This window comes from Rhinolophus ferrumequinum, chromosome 12 (assembly GCF_004115265.2).
Source record: "Rhinolophus ferrumequinum isolate MPI-CBG mRhiFer1 chromosome 12, mRhiFer1_v1.p, whole genome shotgun sequence".
In the NCBI taxonomy this organism is placed as follows: domain Eukaryota; kingdom Metazoa; phylum Chordata; class Mammalia; order Chiroptera; family Rhinolophidae; genus Rhinolophus; species Rhinolophus ferrumequinum.
The window spans coordinates 25,500,844-25,521,089 of record NC_046295.1 but is presented as its reverse complement, the minus strand read 5'-3'; the positions used below and the strand labels follow the sequence as shown (position 1 = coordinate 25,521,089).

Genomic DNA, 20,246 nt, shown 5'->3' with positions numbered 1-20,246 from the left:
ACCTTGCTGCTAACTTTAATCAAGAGAGAAAAATGATAATGTACTTCAATCCAGCAAGAAGTCAGATTTAAAAATCAAACCACCAAAAGACTAACTAAATGCCATTTAATATGCATTATCTTTCACAATTAATTTTGCCCTAAATGAGTGTATAGAAACCTTGAGATATTGGTTAATGATTATGTGAAGCCATTAAAATTAGCAGCATTTAAATAATTTAAAATTAGTGACATTGGCTGAAGATTGCATGCAGAGAAAGTACGAAAGAAGCCATTTAGTGGTTATCTTCTAAACCACAGAAGTAGCAGTGACCCTATAATGCTTTGTAGAGATGTACCCGACCCCAATAAAGGTAAGGGAGTTGAGGTATTCGACTGTCAACACCAGCAGGCACCATGAGAACCAATGTCATGTGACTTGGTGCAATTGTATCTGATGCCTTTTCAGCAGCTATTCTCTCTAGAAACTGTAAGAATCACAGCCTCTGTTTTCAAGACCCTACACAATCTAAAGTTACCATCAGGTACAAGCATAGGCTGAGTCCACAATCACCAAAAAGAAAATACGTAATCACATTTCATTCTCTAAAGATATGTGTCAAAGGAAAAAATAAAATCTCTACAATGGAAACAAAAGCTCTCTAGTTTCTCTGTTCTATTCCAAATTACTGCCTGTGACCTTTTCTTAAAACTTTAAGCATCACAAGGAAATCAGTGGGAAGGGAATCATGTGCTAACCAAGTACTTACAGGGCAGACAAACTCAGTGAAGTGAAAGGGGATTAGTAAGTGTGGAGAAAAGGACCTGCCCCTCCCTGTTTGGGTGAGCAGATTTGTGAGTGGTTATTAGGCAGACAAACTCACATGCAATTAACAGCTCTGACATCAGGGGACTAACAAATATAAAACACTCAGCTGTAACAGAGGTTCCACAAAGAACCCCCTCAGAAGTTGAGGTACTGGAGAGAAGCTCTATGGGAAGTGGGTGGACTCCCGCCAAAACTATAGGGGGTTTCAGAGATCTGCTCCCCATTCTTCCTTCAGCTTCATGGTTAAATGGAATTAATGGTGGTGACCTGCTAATGGCTGCTTTTGATAAATGACATCCAGGATAAGTATTTTTTATATAAATAGAAATTAAAAATGAAGAAAACGAAAAGACTAGGACAGAGGATTTAATTATATAGGTATTATACATGTCAAATTTTTAAATGTAAATTACTGTTTTATTATTTGTTTGAAATGTCATTTTACAGATTTGAAAAGCATTTTGAAGGTAGGTTGGAAAGGGCTTATGCCATTTATCACAATACGAAATAAAAAACTTGCATAATTCCCTTTTGCTTTCTCCTTTACAGCTTGATTTTTATCTATGTGCCTCAGTCTCTACACTGCAGAACCAGAGCTTCGCTTCAAGCAGAATGAAAGTTCACAGACTCCTCTCTCTAGGATACATGTTGCCCCTGCTGTTTTTTCAGCAGGCTTGGGCTCAGTTTCCAAGAGAATGTGCCACCGTTGAGGCTTTGAGAAACGGCGTGTGCTGCCCAGACCTCGTCCCCCTGTCTGGGCCTGGGACTGACCTCTGTGGCTCCTCGTCAGGGAGGGGCAGGTGTGAGGCAATAACTGCAGACTCGCGACCCCACGGCCCCCAGTACCGGCACGATGGCAGAGATGACCGCGAGGGCTGGCCCACACGGTTCTTCAATAGGACATGCCACTGCAATGGCAACTTCTCAGGACACAACTGTGGGACTTGCCGCCCTGGATGGAGAGGAGCTGCCTGCAATGAGAGGGTTCTCACCGGTAAGTGGGGATAGGAATGGATAAACAGTCCTGCATGAGACCCAAATCACTGAGCTGAAAGGATACTTGGAAATCATAGCTCAGTCCTCTCTTCACAGATGCGGAAACTGAGGCTTAGAGAGATTAAGAAATGTATTCAATTTAAAGAGTTGATGGTGAAGCTCAGATCATCTGACTAATATTTCTTTTCCAAAACATTTGTTGAACGGCCACTATATGCTAGGAACAGTGCTGGATGTTTATGACTATACTTTCAGTAATTCCTCACGGTAGTTACATTAAGTATTTAGGTGTGGTTCAGCAGGATCAGATTCACATAGATGGTACTTGGAAAACCTAGAATTCATACTGAGATCTGTCTAGCTGTAATACATTAGCCTCTCCTACTACCCTTGCTGACCCACAAAGAAATTTCTCACTGTGATGATCAAGTTCAGCCATTTTAGATGATGAGCCTGGACTGAAGCCTAAATAGCAATAAATAGCAAAGCATTAAACAGTAACAGCCAGGAAAACTTCATTGCTTTCTATGTGCCAGACCTAGGGTTTAACAAAATTTTTATTGAGTCTTTATTATGAGCTAGGCTCTGATATAATAGTTTTAACTCTGTAAAGCGATACTATTTTTATAAACACTTTATGGATGAAAAACCAAGGCTTAGAGATGTGTGTGCAGTGGTAGAACATGTCTCTGGCCTTAACCACTATGCTGTACTACATACCTCATTTTTACAAGATTCACAATATTAAAAATGGATAAAATTCCAAGAAAAATGCCTATAGTAAACAGAAATAAATAGAACATAAGCATAAAGTCCAGAGATAGATAACAGAAAGCTAATAGGATTTCTAGAGTAAGTTTGTGAGGGAAGGAAGGAGGAAAAGAGAGGACACAGGGAGGGAGAGAGGGAGGAGGACAGGGAGGAGAGGGAGAGAGGAGGAAAAGGGGTATTTTACAAAGTATTAAATTATGTAACACATATGCAAATTATCATTATGGGTAAATGGGATGGTATGTTACAAAATTATTTTGCTCAGTCTCTACCCATCTCCACAAGGCTGAGGTTCTCATATTTGAATTTTGTATCCCTCAAGTCAGGAGAAACCTTCTGGACTTAAGTACAGAAGAAAGAAACTACTTTGTCCGGGCCCTGGATATGGCAAAGAATACAACTCACCCTCAGTTTGTCATTGCCACCAAGAGATCAGAAGAAATATTGGGGCCAGATGGCAACACACACAATTTGAGAACATTTCCATTTATAATTACTTTGTTTGGATACACTATTATTCTGTCAAAAAGACTTTCCTTGGCGCAGGACAGGAAAGCTTTAGTGAAGTGGATTTCTCCCACGAAGGACCAGCTTTCTCACGTGGCACAGATACCACCTACTGCAGTTGGAGAGAGACATGCAGGTATGCAGGAAACATTTCAATGTTCAAATCGTTTATAGACAAGGTGCCTTGTTTGTAAGTCGTTTGATTCATTGTGTTCCAAATGATCAAAAAGTGTGATAACAAAACAATTTTAAGTTATTCACCTGCCTTTGACATTCTAAGTTTCTCCCTGTATGAAATGTTTACTTATGAATTGATCTTAATCTTTTGTAAAGTGAAAAGAAAGTAATCTCAATGATGAGGAAGCCAAATGAGACATTCTAGGTGTGAATTAAGGCATTGGACATGTTCTACAGATCTGTAATTGAAACAATGACTCTCACATAGTTTGCAACAAAAGAATCTCATTTGATATATCCTCTCAAATGTCAAAAAATGTCCCCTCCTGGTTTGGATGAAACAGTGTGTATGGATTTGTCACTCTTCCAAGTCCCAAATGTATACTTTACCATACCAGTGGATGATTCTTGCTAATATAGGGGTGTCCAAACATTTTTCAACATTTTTCACCAAGGACCATATGCGGTAAAATACACAAACAGCCGGGCCACTCACTCAAGGTGAAGTACGTATTGCCTCACCTGGTTTATTTAAGTAAACTAAATATGTTTTTGGAATTTGCTGTAGACCAATAAAAAATGGATCGCAGGCCGCAGGTGGTCCACGGACTGCAGTTTGGACACACCTGGTATAGGGTTTAAATGATGAAAACAGTTCCTTTCCATTTATATTGTCATATTTTCATTGAATACCATTTTTTTTTTTGCCATGCCCTCTAGCACTTTAAGGCTTATAGAAGAAATCTATAAAAACATCATATTATTTAGATATAATTTTTTATTTAAAAAGCATTGTTTTTTATTTGGCATAAAGTGAACCTCAACACAAACAGTTATTCCTCGCTTATGTTTAAGCAGATAAGCTCAAAACATGTTAAAGTATCTGTGAACATAAATACTATATTATTGTTTCTTTTAGCAATTGCTGTTTCTTAAGAAAAGTATTATAATTTTTGAATGATTAGATCTCAACTAGAAAATCCACAAATTAAACCTGTTTTCTATGTGAAATGACAGCAACGAATCCCTCCCAAGTTAAAATCTAAAAGTTAACCTGAAAATATCTAAAAAGGTGTTCATTTATTGATCTGTAGTATGTGTGTGCCCAGCGTTATTTTAAGAAAATAAATAGGAAAGAATTAATGGACTAAAATACAGAATATTTATATAAAAGTAGTGTATCCATATGTATTTGAGAGTGACTGAATGAATTCATCTGATATCCTGAACTTTATTTTATAGCTCTGATTACAAGTAAGACATTTAGTAGATTATGTGTAGATAAATCTGTCATTTGGAATCGACTCCAGATCTTCATGCCTTCAGGTCATTTTCCCATGAGCACACCAAAATGAAAGGGCAGCTGGAAAGTATCTAAAAGCTTCAATTTTGTCTGTGCAAACTTCAACCTCTATGACTTAGATTTTAAACCCCACAGCACAGGAGATCCAACAAATTGCAATGTAAATGTAATGCACTGTTGAAATGCCACATGAATATGCTCCAGCACCCAAATGTCAGTTGTTGAACCACGAACTGACTCTTAATAATCCCTTGGAAGCTGTCATTAATATTTGTGAACCAGAACATTGGCTTCTAAATGAGGACTCTATGTCCCTGGAGATCAATAACTGGAGATGCCTTGGAAAGCTTTAGGCTCTTTAAAACACCCCGAAGACAAGGAAATGCTTCCTAGAAAGGGTTTAAAGTGAAAAGGCAGTAAAGTACCAAATGCATGCGAGGCGGAATAAAACAACGGCAATCCCTACATTTAAATCCGACACTATAAATAAAACTCCCCAAAGGCCAAAAGGAATGGGAAATAACAAGCTGAATAAATATATGTTTTAAGGAACCCAATAAAATAAGCATGTGATCTTGAGTGCAGCATTTTTTAAAATTGTTGAGATCAGCTCTAAATGGAAACTAGGTCTCCGGTCTAAAGAGAAGTATGCACAGAGAAATATTCTGTTTCCCTCTAGCGTTTCCTATAGGTATGAGTGTCAGGCAGAAACTGGAGTCTTCACAGTGTAGATTCTGAAGCAGAGGTCTCTAAGTAAAATACCTTTAGAGCCCAGGCATGTAAGGTAAGTGTGAAAGAGCCTGGTAGCCTGTGGCTAAACTAGAATCTAAACACCTAAAGTCATTCAATGTCAACTAAAAACAGAAATGAAACAAAAAGTATTGTTCCACATACTATATTTCAAGGCTGGATCTGGCTCCATACCAATACTTAGTGGTGCTGGAATTGGATACAGGAAAATGGAAGGGGGTGGAAATGTCAAGGACTAGAAGTTATTATTGACAATTTTTGGCATAATCAATAGAAACCTAATTACTTGTCTAAAAAAGAAAAGGAAGACCTTTCCCCTGCTCTGCCTCCCCCAAATCATTTGCAGGAACTTCTGTATAATGAATTGAGTTTCATTCCCTCTAGTGCCTGAAGTGACTCCATGTAGTAAATTAGAAGCTTTGTTAAACTTAAGTCCTCCAACCCCTCAGACACACTAACTGGTTCCTAAGTGGCTGAAAAGAACTAATAGAAAGAGACTGCCAGGGAGTAAACCAAGCAAAGTGGGAGAACTTCAAACAAAAGCAGGGAATGCTAACAGAGTTTCTGTGATCTAGGAAATGCTGCAGGATCCTTCTTTCTCCCTTCCTTACTGGAATTTCGCCACTGGGAAGAACACCTGTGACATCTGCACTGATGACTTGATGGGATCGAGAAGCAACTTTGACTCCAGTCTTATAAGCCCGAACTCTGTCTTTTCTCAATGGCGAGTGATCTGTGAATCCCTGGAAGATTATGATACCCTAGGGACCCTTTGTAACAGTAAGTTCCAAATGACACCTAGGAGTGCACATTCCCTGTTAGACAGAGATTAAATGTGCTGCCTGATGGCCCTTCATTCTACTAAGGATTTCAGACTAAAATCTGCTTTCATTAGAGAAAATCAATGTACAGATATCCCTGGAACAACTAGCATATTTGAGGCAATCTATAAGGTGTGCCAAAGGAAACAAAAGTGCCTATAAATTTTCACATTGCTTTTCTTGAGCAATCTGGTCAGTGCAGGCTTACTTTTCTTATTTTGGAAATGTCCAGTTGTGTAAAGTTCTCCTCTTAGTACTCTCAGCACTGCTTAGTAGTCATGGGCTTTGTATCAGAAAATGTTTGCCTACAAAATCTGAAATATGCAGATAGAGTGGGAAGTGCCCCTGGAGTAAAAAATTATAATAATTGATACATTTACAGGTATATGATATGATATGATATATTAATCTAGGCAGAGGTTTAAAAACCAACAGTGATATGGAGAATACCTTTAAGAAAAGGAAGACGTACAGAAGACGTCTGCCAGCTAGCTGCGTTCCAGCTTTCAAAAAGTGAACACAAAAAGAGAATGCTTAACCAGTGTCCTAGCAGCCTTTCTCTGGTGATCTGAACACTACCTCTGCCGTACCTCAAATTTCCGTTACATGTGGACCTGTTCCTGAGCTTTCTATTCCCTTCCTTGGATCATGTTATCATCGGCCCCTGTGCTACTAACACAAGTCTTAATTATTAGCATCTCCATAGCTCATCTTATTTTACGTATTCAGGCATTTTGAAGTATTGAACTTCATCGGGCTATTTTGAACTCTTGTTCTTCCATACTAAAACTAGAATTATGGGAATTTATTCTATTCATAACATACTTATTCTGCATATATTCTTCAAAGCATCCACTGTCAAATTATTTTCTAAAGTTAAAAAGAGAATAATCTAAATGGAACAAAGGAATTAGGTAGAGTTTCACCATTAGAAGATTATTTAGCAGTGTTTAGGAATAAGAGAAGTAATATACTGAAATTTTCTTCTGTAGAAGCTTAAAAATTAGAATCAATTTTTATTTGTTTGGCATGCTGAGTAAGTGGTCCCACCTTGGGTGAAAAAATGAAATTGAGGATCGAGATCTCTTTAGATACCAAAACACTCAACTCTTTATAACCAGGCTATTGTACTTTGGCCTGGAAGTTTTCCAGACACTGTCTGATCACCCTGATGATTGGATACTAAAATACAGCACAATATAAATAGGTAAATAAAATTACAGCATAGGAAGTGATTTTGTTTTCATCACAGTTTTTCTTGTCTATTAACATAACACATCTTATAACTCTGTCACACATTTTCATGAAAAATTAAAGTTGCATATTTTAGGTGAAACAAATTTTAAGATTACTCTTTGACTTAGTTCAAGATATAATACCAGATATTTTATTTATTAGGCCAGTGAAAGGAAAAAGGAAACTAACATTTTATTGAACACACATTATGTGTCTGATATGGCATTAAATGCCTTAATATTTTATTTAATCCTCAGTTATTCTTTTTCTCTTTCTACTTTTCTTCTTTAATAAAATTATCCATTCCTGTGGTTTCTTTGATCATCTTTTACAGGACAACCGTACATGTACATCTTTAAATCAAATCTTCCTTAGACATTCCATCCCTAAGTTTTCATATGCTTGTTGCATGGTCTCTCTCCAATATTCCATCAATGCATGAAACTCGGAATGTAAACTGAAAGAGTGAATTATTTACCCCTAACATTTTTCTAGCCACTAAAATATTCTTTAATTCATCATATGAAAAACATTGTTGTTTCTTCACAATACTTCTCAAACCAACTTTCTCTTTCAGACACTGAGAACTTTTCTTTCATTTCTGCGTGCAAATTCCACAGGACTACAAATCATAGGCTGCTAATAGGTGCAAAGGAATGGAGGTGTAGGGTATAGCATAAGAAATATAGTCAATAATATTATAATAACTATGTATGGTGTCAGATGGGTACTAGACTTATTGGGGGGATCACCTTGTAAATTGCATCAATGTCTAACCACTATGCTGTACACCTGAAACTAATATATTTTTTATTAGTTTCATGTGTACAAAACACTGTAATAGTTAGACATTTATCATTTATACCCCTCAAAAAGTGATAAACCCCTGACCCAATTTATTACCCCTCTGACATCGCATACAGCCATTATATTTCCACTTTCTCTATTCCATATGCTGCACTCCATTTCTTGTGAATATACACATATGTAAAATTATAGTTGACTTTCAGTATTAATTCAGCTTCAGCTTCAGGTGTACAGTGCAGTGATCAGGCATCTACATCATCCCTGAGGTGGTCTCCCTAATAAGACAAGTATCTATCGGATACCCTACAAAATCTTTACATTATTATTATATTCCCCAAACTGTCTTTCGTATCCCGTGGCCATCCTGTGGTTACCGATAGTGCTTTCTAACCCCCTCGTCTTCTCCCTCATTCCTACCCCGCTCCCATCTAGCAACCTTTCCTGTATGTCTCTGAGTCTGTTTCTTATTAGTTCGTTCATTTATTCTATTATTTAGATTCCACATATAAGTGAGATCATATGGTATTTGTCTTTCTCTATCTGACTTATTTCACTTAGTATAATGTTCTCTAGGTCCATCCATATCACTGCAAATGGTAAGATTTTGTTCTTCTTTATGGCTGAGTAATACTCCATTGTATAAATGTACCACAGTTTCTTAATCCAGTCATCTACTGATGGACACTTCAGTTGTTTCCATGTCTTGGCTATTGTGAATAGTGCTGCAATAAACATAGGGGGGCATAGATTTTTTTTGAATTAGCATTTTGGAATTCTCTGGATAGATACCCAACAGTGGAAGTGCTGGGTCATAAGGTTGAAACTAATATAATATTGAATGTCAACTGTACTTGAATTTTTTTTATTTTAATTTAATAAACAGGCTCTATGGCAGAAGTTGTTTATGTAAAAATATATTTTAAAATCACTGGATTAAAATTAAATTCGTTCAACTAGTTTCTTACCATCAAAGTCCTGCACTATAAAACTCCATGGGGACGAATTAGGATGCAGTGTTTTTGAAGCTCATTGTAATCAATACTTTTTTTCTTAGGCTGTGTCGATAGCTCCATGAACAGTAATCCCTAAAATATGAGCTTAAATTGATAGTTTAGAAAGCGTTATCAGAAAGTTTTGATAATGTACACCTAAAAAATGTACATGCACTTTGCAGTACCAATACAGGCATATTTTTATTTTTATATTATATAAAGTTAGCTAGACCAACTCACCAGGTACTAATCATTATGTTAACTGTAAAGCATACAGTCAGGAATTTTTATGAATGAGGTACAATGAAAATGAGCAGATATTGTAATATGTCTCCAACCCCATTGGGTTCTTCTGCACGTCCCCTCTAGGGCACCACATTCCTCTCTGGAGACCACTGGGGAGGACTAATACAAAATGTTCCTAACCTGTCTCCTCTCCTCGCCCCTACTAAGGTTTCTCCCCACTTCCTGAATTAAATATAACTTTCTCATCTTGCTTTTTGATTTCTTTACATTATGTTTCTTGTTCCACTTTCCCATCTTTATGACCATCGCTGCTCTCTTACATTGCCACATACCCCAAGCAAGCTAGTCCCCAAACAGGCCCTCTTTTACATCATCTCTCATATGACATACACCAAACAACTATTTAGCGACCATTATATGCCAGACACTGCGCCAGGACTGGGGGATATAATGATGAGCAAGAACAGACAGCATTCTTGCACTGAGGGGAGCTTACATTATAGACAGAAGAAAGCTTATCATCTCGTTACTACCTCTGCCTAAAACGTTTGACTTTTAAAGTACCTCCTTTTTCACATATGGCAATTCTCCTCAGTCCTTCAGGCCTCTTTCTGGAGCCACCCAACTGGGAAAGATATCTCTCTCCCTCCCTCCCTCTCTTAAGAGACATCTATCGTAGTATCCTTAATATCACAGCTCTTTACCAGTTTGCCTTGCTGCCCTTCAAAATTTTTAATTATTTCTGACATCACTTGCTGGAAAATGCGTTGACTGAAATTGAAGATTGGTTTCCTTTATTTTTCTGAGGGTTTGAAACAGACAGCATTCAAGTACAAAACTTTATATATATATATATATATATATATATATATATATATATATATATATACACATACACACACACACACACACATATATATGAAATATAGATTTCAGTGTGGAATTCAGGTTTATGAGATTATTTTGGCAAAAATCAATTTTAATTGGAATTAAATGGAATTTCCATTTTAATACATTCTTGTGAAAGAAGCATATGTTGATTTAACAAATACCAGGACCTCTACCTATTTACCAATTGTTGTCATCACTTTTTCCATCAGACGATTTTATGTATCACATGTCTACTCTTCTCAGAGAAGTTGACATGATAACTTAGACTTTCTCACTTTAGTGCCCCTAAATGAGCATTATTTTTTAATTTTCAAAAATTTCTTCTATCAAGAAAAACCTTTCTTTCAGTGTTCATTCTATATATAACATTTTAAAGAGCAACGATAAGATCTCTAAGCATTCTATAAACGTTTGCACACCCTATCTTTTTTCCAGGCACTGAAGGTGGGCCAATTAGGAGAAATCCAGCTGGAAATGTGGCTAGACCGATGGTGCAACGTCTCCCTGAACCACAGGATGTCGCTCAGTGCTTGGAAGTTGGTTTATTTGACACACCTCCTTTTTATTCCAATTCTACAAACAGCTTCCGAAACACAGTGGAAGGCAAGTAAACAAAAATCTGTGCTTTAAATTGATCTAATTACTATGGTAAACTAAAATATTTGAATTCAGATCTCTTTGAAAAATTGTGGAATGCCATATTGATCCTGGGAGTTTATGCGAATGATGCTGTCTATTATGATGCAATCACAATTCTCTGCTCAGAACTTTCTCAAAGTGTCAGACCATTAAAACTTAATTATCATAGGAGAAACTTTTGGAAATTGTTCTTCAATCTCTTAAATACCTAAAAAGTATTTATGTTGACATTTCTGGTAGGTGGCTGGCTAATACAAGTATATCAAATTCTAGTATAGGCAAGTAATGTTCAAAACTTTGAAAGCTTATTAATTTTTTTTTCTTAATAATTAAGAATAAAAATTCTGAACAATTAGTTGACATTCAATAAAGCCTGGTTTGGGCGAAATACTCTCGCCACTGGGAAGAACATCTGTTTTATTTAGGTCTGTATCGTCCTGCAACTTTTTTTTAAAGGTCTATGAGAATTCCATTAGTATCTAGCGATATTTAATTGTGTTTTCCTTACTTAATTCAGTGTATTTTGAAGCTGAGGAAACTGAGTTCCAAATAAGTGAAACAAATTTCCCAAGATATTCAGCTACTTAGTAACACAACACAAATTCAAAATTTTTAATTTTCTAAGTTCATTTTCTTTATACAATACATTTGGATACCTTGAATTCATGTTTCACACATATTTAAAGTTTTAAAAGAATAGAAAAACATTTATCTATTATAAGCTCGTTAATGTTCAAATTTACCTTAAAAAAACGGGAATTGATCTCTTCTGTCCCAATGACCTGAGATAGTCAATGTATAAATCAGATAACTATTTTCAACTCTCTTCCCTTTCATTATCAAAATTATATGCCTTTCTGTTCTATCATTAATTTCAATAACATTATATGAATCACTGACTTGGAGATAATTCAATAAATAATCAATATATTATGACTAACCTCGTATATATAAACTAAGACTATAAGTACCGATTTCTAAAAGAATAGGTAGAGTGTGTCTTATTGATGTCTAATCAAAAGACAACATATACTGATTGCCTGATAGAATTTATCAAAAGACTAGTCCTAGCCACATGCCATGTATATTATAGGCATAGAATTTATCAAAAGACTAGTCCTAGCCACATGCCATGTATATTATAGGCAATCTTTAAACTTTTTTTATTAAAAATAATAGTGGAACAAATGTATGAAAAATGAATAAATGAATTAGTATAATTATGCAAGTGAGTTAATGTATTTTAAATTCTAATTTTATTTTATAATATATAACCTTTCCCTGACCTCCCACTTCTGGTTCTTCAAGCCAAACAGACACACATATAACTCCATCTCATATCATAAACTCTCTATTTTTGTTTGTGATCTATCCTCATCTTCTCCTGTCTATATATAATATAGGTGTACATACATGAGAAACATAAGATGATATATAATGAGATATATAATATGTGACATGTATATTATATATGATATAGGGATATATAATATACATGTGAAACATACATAATATATAATATGGAAATAATACCGAAGAGAGACCATTATCAAAAGTTCTATAAATGTTTCAACAGGAGGCTTTCCAGATGTTTAAACCAGTACAGAGGTGTTAAAAAATCTCTGAGAAATTGTAACTTCTCCATGAAAATAACTTTCCAAAAATAAACATGCTGATAGTCATTCAAAAGCAATAAGGTAGGAAACTAAAGTAACATCTGGCAATGTAAGTTCCAGGACAATCAGAGCAGTGTTCTCCCAATTGTGTCAGCAGTTTTTAGTAGAAGCTAGAGATTTCCATTATTATGTAGAACAATGTTTGCCATGTTGAAATAGAGGCTTCTATATATTTTGACTGGTATCCTTTTGCAGGTCATTATTTTTAACCTGGAGGCTACATTTAGAATGTCATGCCACCAGCTTAAAACTAACCTAGTTCTGGGTATAAAAAACAAATGTCATCCAGCCATAGGCACAGAGAAACAATGCTATTATATTTAGGCAAAAATTGGCCTGACAACCTTAGGAAAAATTGTTTCTCGATATAATCATCGCTGTTAACTTGAAAAGTAAGATATAATGGTTTTTACTATTGTCATTCTATTTTTATATCTAGGTTACAGTGATCCCACAGGAAGGTATGACCCTGCTGTTCGAAGCCTTCACAACTTGGCTCATCTATTCCTGAATGGAACAGGGGGACAAACCCATATATCTCCAAATGATCCTATTTTTATCCTCCTGCATACTTTCACTGATGCAGTCTTTGATGAATGGCTGAGGAGATATAATGCTGGTGAGACACTTTCATATGCTTTTTGCAGGCTCAGCAACAAAGATTGTTCGGATGGCATAGTTATCACTTTGACACACATAAACTACACTTCAAAACAGCTGTAATATGTAGCCATTTCCAAATATTCCAAACCTTTTGAAAATGCAGACAAGAAGTCTCTCAGAATTCTTATTATAAGATAATATTTATTAGCTTTGATTAGGAGTAAACAGGTAAATAATCCTTTCTCATTTTTACTATATTGCCCAATGTTTTCTTCCTCATATCTTCCATATTCTCCTTGCTTTTTAATATGAATAGGAAAATCATACAGAGCTCTTCTAGGATACAACAAAAGGCAAAAATTTATACTCATGATCCACAGTTTTGATTTTATTCCTTTATGTCCTCTCACAAAAGAAAATATTGCTCAACGTGAACAGTTAATGTTGGTTTCTATATCACACGGTAGAAAATCTCTTTTAAGTTCATTTTAATGCATTCTTTAAAATATTATTCACAAAGTTACTTTCTCTTCACTTCTACTCAGCTGAGAAGCTCTTATTACTTTTCCAACACAGAATGTTCTTTTGGTTAAAACAGCATAAATTTTCATATTTTAAAAGTGTTCTAAATTTGGCTTCTGTGCCTTTATTTCATCATGCCCATAAACATAATATTGGGAGATGAACTATCTATTTATTTATCTAATTCAGCTAGTCAGCTATTTTCCTGTGAGTGTTTCCGTATGTGTGTGTACAGCAGAAACCTTTAATTCAACTGATTAAACCATTATTGATGAGTTGATAAAAAAAAATAGTTTGTTCCATCAGAAAAATCATTCAACAAGCAAATAAGTTATGTATTTTGTTATTCACCTGTCAATCTGCTATGAATTCACTGATTGGAGTTCCACCTCATTTTTTTCATGTATTTATATACATAGATACAATCATAATGAATTATCTGTAATTTATAGTGTTTATTTCTTTCAAGCAAAACAAGAAATTAACACCTTCAGATGTAGTCTGGGCTCAGTATTATTCTAGATTTTCATAATGCTTCCCTAACCCTTTATAATCACTCCTAATTCTATAGCAATATTTCAGCCATTCATCTTTTAAAATTCTTTCAAAAGCATTTATTTATTAGAAAAACAACATCTCTTACTTTTAAAATTATAATCATCACTTTGTGTATGTTTGTCTAGATTACTTTTTATTACAATAACAAGTAAACTGGAATTAATAGGTTTAGGAATGAACAAAACAAACTTTGTTAAACATACCATATACTTCTGGGACCGAGACAGCAATGTACAGCTTTAGCTATTCATCCATGCACAATGTGATGGACGTTAGCTTCTCAGAGGAATGGAGAATCTTGGGTAAGCTAGCAATCTCTATGTGAGCTTTCTTTCAACATAAACTTAGTGGACAAGCCAAAGTAAACTTAGTGGACAAGCCAAAGTAAACACAAGTTGAATGAAAGCGAAACTAAAAAAATAAATAAATAGTCGTAGAACAACTATGTTAGGAAGGCGGGGAACAAAACGGAGAGAATTTTTTAAACATCCATACAGCACAAGTCTTTGTAAAAAATAAGTCTACGAGAGGAGGCCAGAATTATTTTTCAAAATGTATCCAAGGTAGGTAGGTAGATAGATTATGCTTCAAATATTACAGAATTATTGGGGTCAAATGAAACAAGAACTACATATTACAGATGAAAGAAATTACAGTCATTCACATTGTAATGTATATGACAGAATCCTCTCATTAGACGTTAAGAGTTAAGTACAATGCAGACATCCAAACTCTATTTAATATATGTTAATGTCTAGTCACTAAATTGTGTGTACATGTACACATTTAATTCAATTCCATTTTTTCGACTGAGAATCATATGAATTTAGGTTTAAATATAGTAGCATGGAAGTTCAGTGCATTTTCAGAAGAAGCACTTAGTCCATTTCCAAGCCAATCACTGCTTATTAAGTCCCAAGAGAAATAATCTCTCTCTCTCTCTCTCTCTCTCTCTCTCTCGCTCTCTCTCGCTCTCTCTCGCTCTCTTTCTCTCTCTCTCACACACACACACACACACACACTTAAATCCCTTAACAAATATTATTTGATTTCATATTTCAGCTATTGTGACTAATTCTTCAATGAACATCGGTATGCAGATGTCTCTTTGCGATACTGATTTCATTTCCCTTGGATATACATCCAGAAGTGTATTGTTGGATCATATAGTAGTTCTATTTTAAATTTTTTGAGGAACCTCTATACTGTCTCCCATAATGGTTGTACATTTTGGTTGTCCAATTATTGTTGAACATAATGGTTTAATAATTACATTCCGTCAACAGTACACAATGGTTCACTTTTCTCAACACGCTCGCCAACACTTACTATCTCTTGTCTTTTGGATAACAGCCATCCTAACATTTTTGAGATAATATCTCATTGTGGTTCTGATCTGCATTTTCTAAGTATTAGTGATGTTGAGTACCTTTTCATATACCACGTGGCCAGCTGTAAATCATTACATGTACACCTTAATATATACAATTTTATTTGTCAATTATGCCTCAATAAGGCTATAAAATATTATTGAGCACCTACTATTTCCTAGGTAATATTCTAGGAAATATGGTAGCAAACAAAACACAAAAAAACATTTTCTGCCCTGGAACTTTCCTATCTGGTGGCAGGAATGACAATACGTATGTGTAAATAAATAGTATGTAGATGGTATATAGGCTTTGTAGAAAAATAAAACCAGGAAAAAGGATAGGGGGTACTGTGAAAACATTGAAAGCCCTCCTGAAACAAAGGACGAAAGGAGCACACTATGACTGGTGCAGAGTGGAGAGGAGGAGAAAATGGAGGGAGATAACAAGGTCAGAGGGATAACAGGGGGCAGATGCTGACGGGCGTTGCATTTAATGCTAAGAGAGATGGAGAGCCATAAAAGGGTCTTGCATAGGGGCATTACATTATAATCCAACTGCTATTGTTTGTTATTTTACTGTCATTCCTTCATTCTTTTTAATGGACATAACTTTATCACACAGCTGAAGCTGAACTGGGTTGAGGCTAATTAAGTCAGGATTCAGTAAAGGTAAAATGAGAAATGTAAAAAACTAAGTTTTAACTTTGCTATCTAACTTCAATAAATAATAATAATATACCAAAACCTTAAGGACAGGAATTTTATCTGTTTTGTTCAATGCCGGCACCCACATGACTAGACCAGTGCCTGACACTAGTGGGATCTCAACAGATTTTAATAGCTAAATACTTAATTAGCATTAATACATAGTAAATTTAAAGTGACAAAATATAAACACTACCTGCCATTTCTATAATCAACTGTTCTTCAAACTAGATTATAAAATATTCTTCTGTGATTCACGTGATCACAGTAACTGTCCAGATAAACAGAATCTAATATTTCACTAGCTTTCTCACATATTCCACCTCTTCTAATATATATTCCACGAATGTAGTGCCCAAACCCACTTCCCACTCTGGTTTTGTAACATTCCATTTGGTATTTAACTGTACTAACATAAATATAGAAGAACAACCAAAAACAACAATCTTTTGCCACAAAGAACATTTCAGTACTTTCATCCCTGATGACAGAAACTCACTAGTGATATAAATGCCTGTGATTTGTACTTAAATAGAGTAGACCCTCCTTATCCCCGGAGCATATATTCCAAGACCACCAGTGGATAGTACTGAACCCTACAACTGTATACACTGTATTTCTTCCTATCATACCTATGATAAAGTTTAATTTATAAATTAGGCACAGTAAGATGAACAATAATAACTAGTTATAAAAGAACAATTATAACAATATACTGTAATAAAAGTTATATGAATGGTTTTGGGGTGATTACTAAGTAAAATGTAGGTTACTTGAACACAAGCACTATAATACCACTGTACTTACCACTGTAATATCTATCACAAACCTGTGGTTGAAAATAATAGATTGAGTTACTAACTATATTTCCTTTCACTCTGTTACTTTCTTTCTTATGCATATACATGTTGGAATTAAAGTTCCAGATTTTATTTTCCAGTTGACAATAATTGAGAGGGCTGCTAAGGAACTCATAGGCAGGTACCTATAGACTGGATATGCTGGACAAAGGGATGATTCACTTCCGAGGCAGGACAGAGAGGGAGGTCACAAGGATTCATCACACTACTCAGACAGCACACAAATGAAAACTTATGTATTTTTTTTTCTGGAATTTTCCATTTAATATTTTCGAGCTATGATTGACTACAGGTAACTGAAACCATGGACGGCGAAACTGAGGACAAGGGGAGACGACTGGAGAAAGAAGAAGGGTCGCAGAAAGCAATTAGAATTCCAGGACCTTGACTCAAAAATTTAAATGTGTTTGTTATCAGAGTAAAACCAGAGGAATAAGTTAATATTTGTTTCTCTAAAAGTAAAAAAGAATAAATGAATAACACTAAACAGAAATATTCACAGTCAAGGAGAAACCTCCATTAGATACACTGCCTCAAATTTAAATTACAGATGATGCTACAGCAAATTAAAGGTCCATCTTTCCTTTAGCTTTGAGAAATGTTTAATGAATTTTATTCAAATTAAATTTAATGTAACTTAAAAGTTTCTGTAACTTAAAAGTAAAACAATCAATGGTCATCATAGATGATAAACACTAAAACTTTCCCGCTTTTGAACTTTCTTTTTTCTATTAGATGATATGTTAGTGCTGTACTCAAAGAATTTGAAATCTGTTTTATGGAATTGTCGGTTTTGCTGTAGTAAAACTTTATGTTTTTATTCAGTGTGAAATATGAAAGAATGTGTTAATGTTATCCTTGAATATTTAAGGACATCAGAACATAATAATATATTAATATTAACAAGGTGTCTTGGCATATTTTAGATATATCCACATTTCCAATGGAAAATGCCCCCATTGGACATAATAGGCAATACAATATGGTGCCATTCTGGCCGCCAATTACCAACACAGAAATGTTTGTTACTGCTCCAGACAACCTAGGATATACTTATGAAGTTCAATGGCCAAGTAAGTATTGAAAATCTATTTTACTGTGGAAATTTCCAAAGCAAATATGTTACCTTTAAAGTAAAGTAAACACAGTATTTCTGAGGCTTATATTTTCCACTTGGATGTAGTTTTCATTTAGACTTTTATTTGGGGACAAAGAGAGTGAATTTGACATTTGTTGCGTGCCCACTCTGACCTGATATTGAGCTGATTATATAGCATGCTATCTCATTTAATCCTTACATTCCTCTGTGATAAGTATTATAATTTTCATCAATACGGAAGACAAGGCTTAGAGAGGATAACATTTTTAGTAAGCAGAGAAAATCAGTTTTGAGCTTAGGTCTGTGTAATATGCCCTAATTTTCTGCTATATAATTTTGTCTCCATTTATTTATCCTTTAAAAAAAAAGAGAGTGAGATACTCTGAGCTGTTTTTTTCTGACATTTTGAAATTCAAGACTTTCTTGTTTAATTTTGTATTTATTTCTCAAGAAAGGCAGTAGAATATAGTGGAAGAACATAGGATTTGAATTCTGAAAGACCTGGGCTCCAAAACCAACTCTACTACCTACCAAGCAAGTGACTTCGGGCAAATAACTCAGACTCTGAGCTGTCATTTCCTGAGGGTTAGAATGAAAATAATAGTAACTATCCCAATAGGGTCTACTCATTATGCTAAATTAGGAAGTGCCTTCAAGAGGACAAATGCTATAATAGGCAATGTGACTTAATTGCCTAATCCTCAATATGAGGATTTCTGTAAAGTGCCTAAATTAGGATACTGAATTTTTGGTGTCAACTATTTTATCAACTGTTATACTATTTATTTTTTGCTCTCATTTTATCTTTCAAATAGGTCGGAATTTTAGTTTTTCAGAGATTGTTACCATAGCAGTAGTTGCTGCTTTATTACTGGTTGCAGTCATTTTTGTGGGTGCTTCTTATCTGATTCGTGCCAGAAACAAGATGGATGAAGCAAATCAGCCTCTCCTCAGTGATCAGTATCAACATTATACTGAAGAATATGAAAGACTCAACAATCCTAATCAGTCAATGGTCTAACGATAAAATACTTATTCTTTTATGCATTAGTATCTATCACAAACCTGTGGTTGAAAAATAATAGATTGAGTTACTAACTATATTTCCTTTCACTCTGTTACTTTCTTCCTTATGCATATACATGCTGGAATTAAAGTTCCAGATGTTATTTTCCAGAGCTGAGGAGAGCCACAATCTTTTCAGTGGGCTCTGTTTTCCAGCTCTATTTAAAATGGTAGGTTGCACCAACTCCATGGTATTTAAGCAGAAAGTGTCAAGATTTTTGGCATATTTTAAAGGTCTACTATATAACAATGTAAACAAGCTGCTTCTGCTTTATGTGTAAGGAAAAGGCATGATTGATAGCAAATCCCTGTTTAAAATACATGAGTAGGCATTTCTACAATGTTAAAATGTATATACATTTCCATTCATTGGCATTGACCAACAGATATAAAAGGAGCCACATTTATTAGTTAAAATAATTTATGTGTTGTTATAAATGGATTCCCGATTAACTTCTTCAAAATGGTCTTCCCCTTTGGGCATCAGCATATATTATTTAGTGTAAGGTTCAAGGCCTCAACAAAAATCACAATCTTTGCCACACTTTGGAGAGATACAGGTTTCATTTTGTTTTAGAGATAGTTGATACTGCCTATTTGCCACTATGTTCTCCTACCTCTCAATGCATTGAAGAAGGAACTCCCCATTCATACATTTCACCTCCCAATTCCTCTTCTAATATCTTAGAGGTCCACAGGAAGGCATAAAGGTGGAAAACATGCATCATAGTTCTTTATGAATAGCATTCAGGTAATCGTGTATAATTCACATAGCATTCTTATCATTTATCAGCCTTTTAAGTATTTTCAAAATAAAATATTAAAATATTATTTTATTGTTCC

At 35.0% G+C, this 20,246-nt stretch overlaps 1 protein-coding gene across 1 annotated transcript; it reads left to right on the top strand.

Moving 5' to 3' along the window:
- The first annotated feature begins 1,360 nt into the window (after nucleotides 1–1,360).
- TYRP1 (tyrosinase related protein 1) lies at nucleotides 1,361–19,359 on the top strand. The gene is given in 9 exon segments (XM_033123522.1): nucleotides 1,361–1,801; nucleotides 2,897–3,037; nucleotides 3,040–3,162; nucleotides 3,165–3,217; nucleotides 5,887–6,091; nucleotides 10,740–10,907; nucleotides 13,059–13,238; nucleotides 18,166–18,312; nucleotides 19,154–19,359. Coding segments are annotated over 9 exon segments (1,605 nt in total). The 5' UTR covers nucleotides 1,361–1,419.
- Nucleotides 19,360–20,246: the final 887 nt, after the last annotated feature.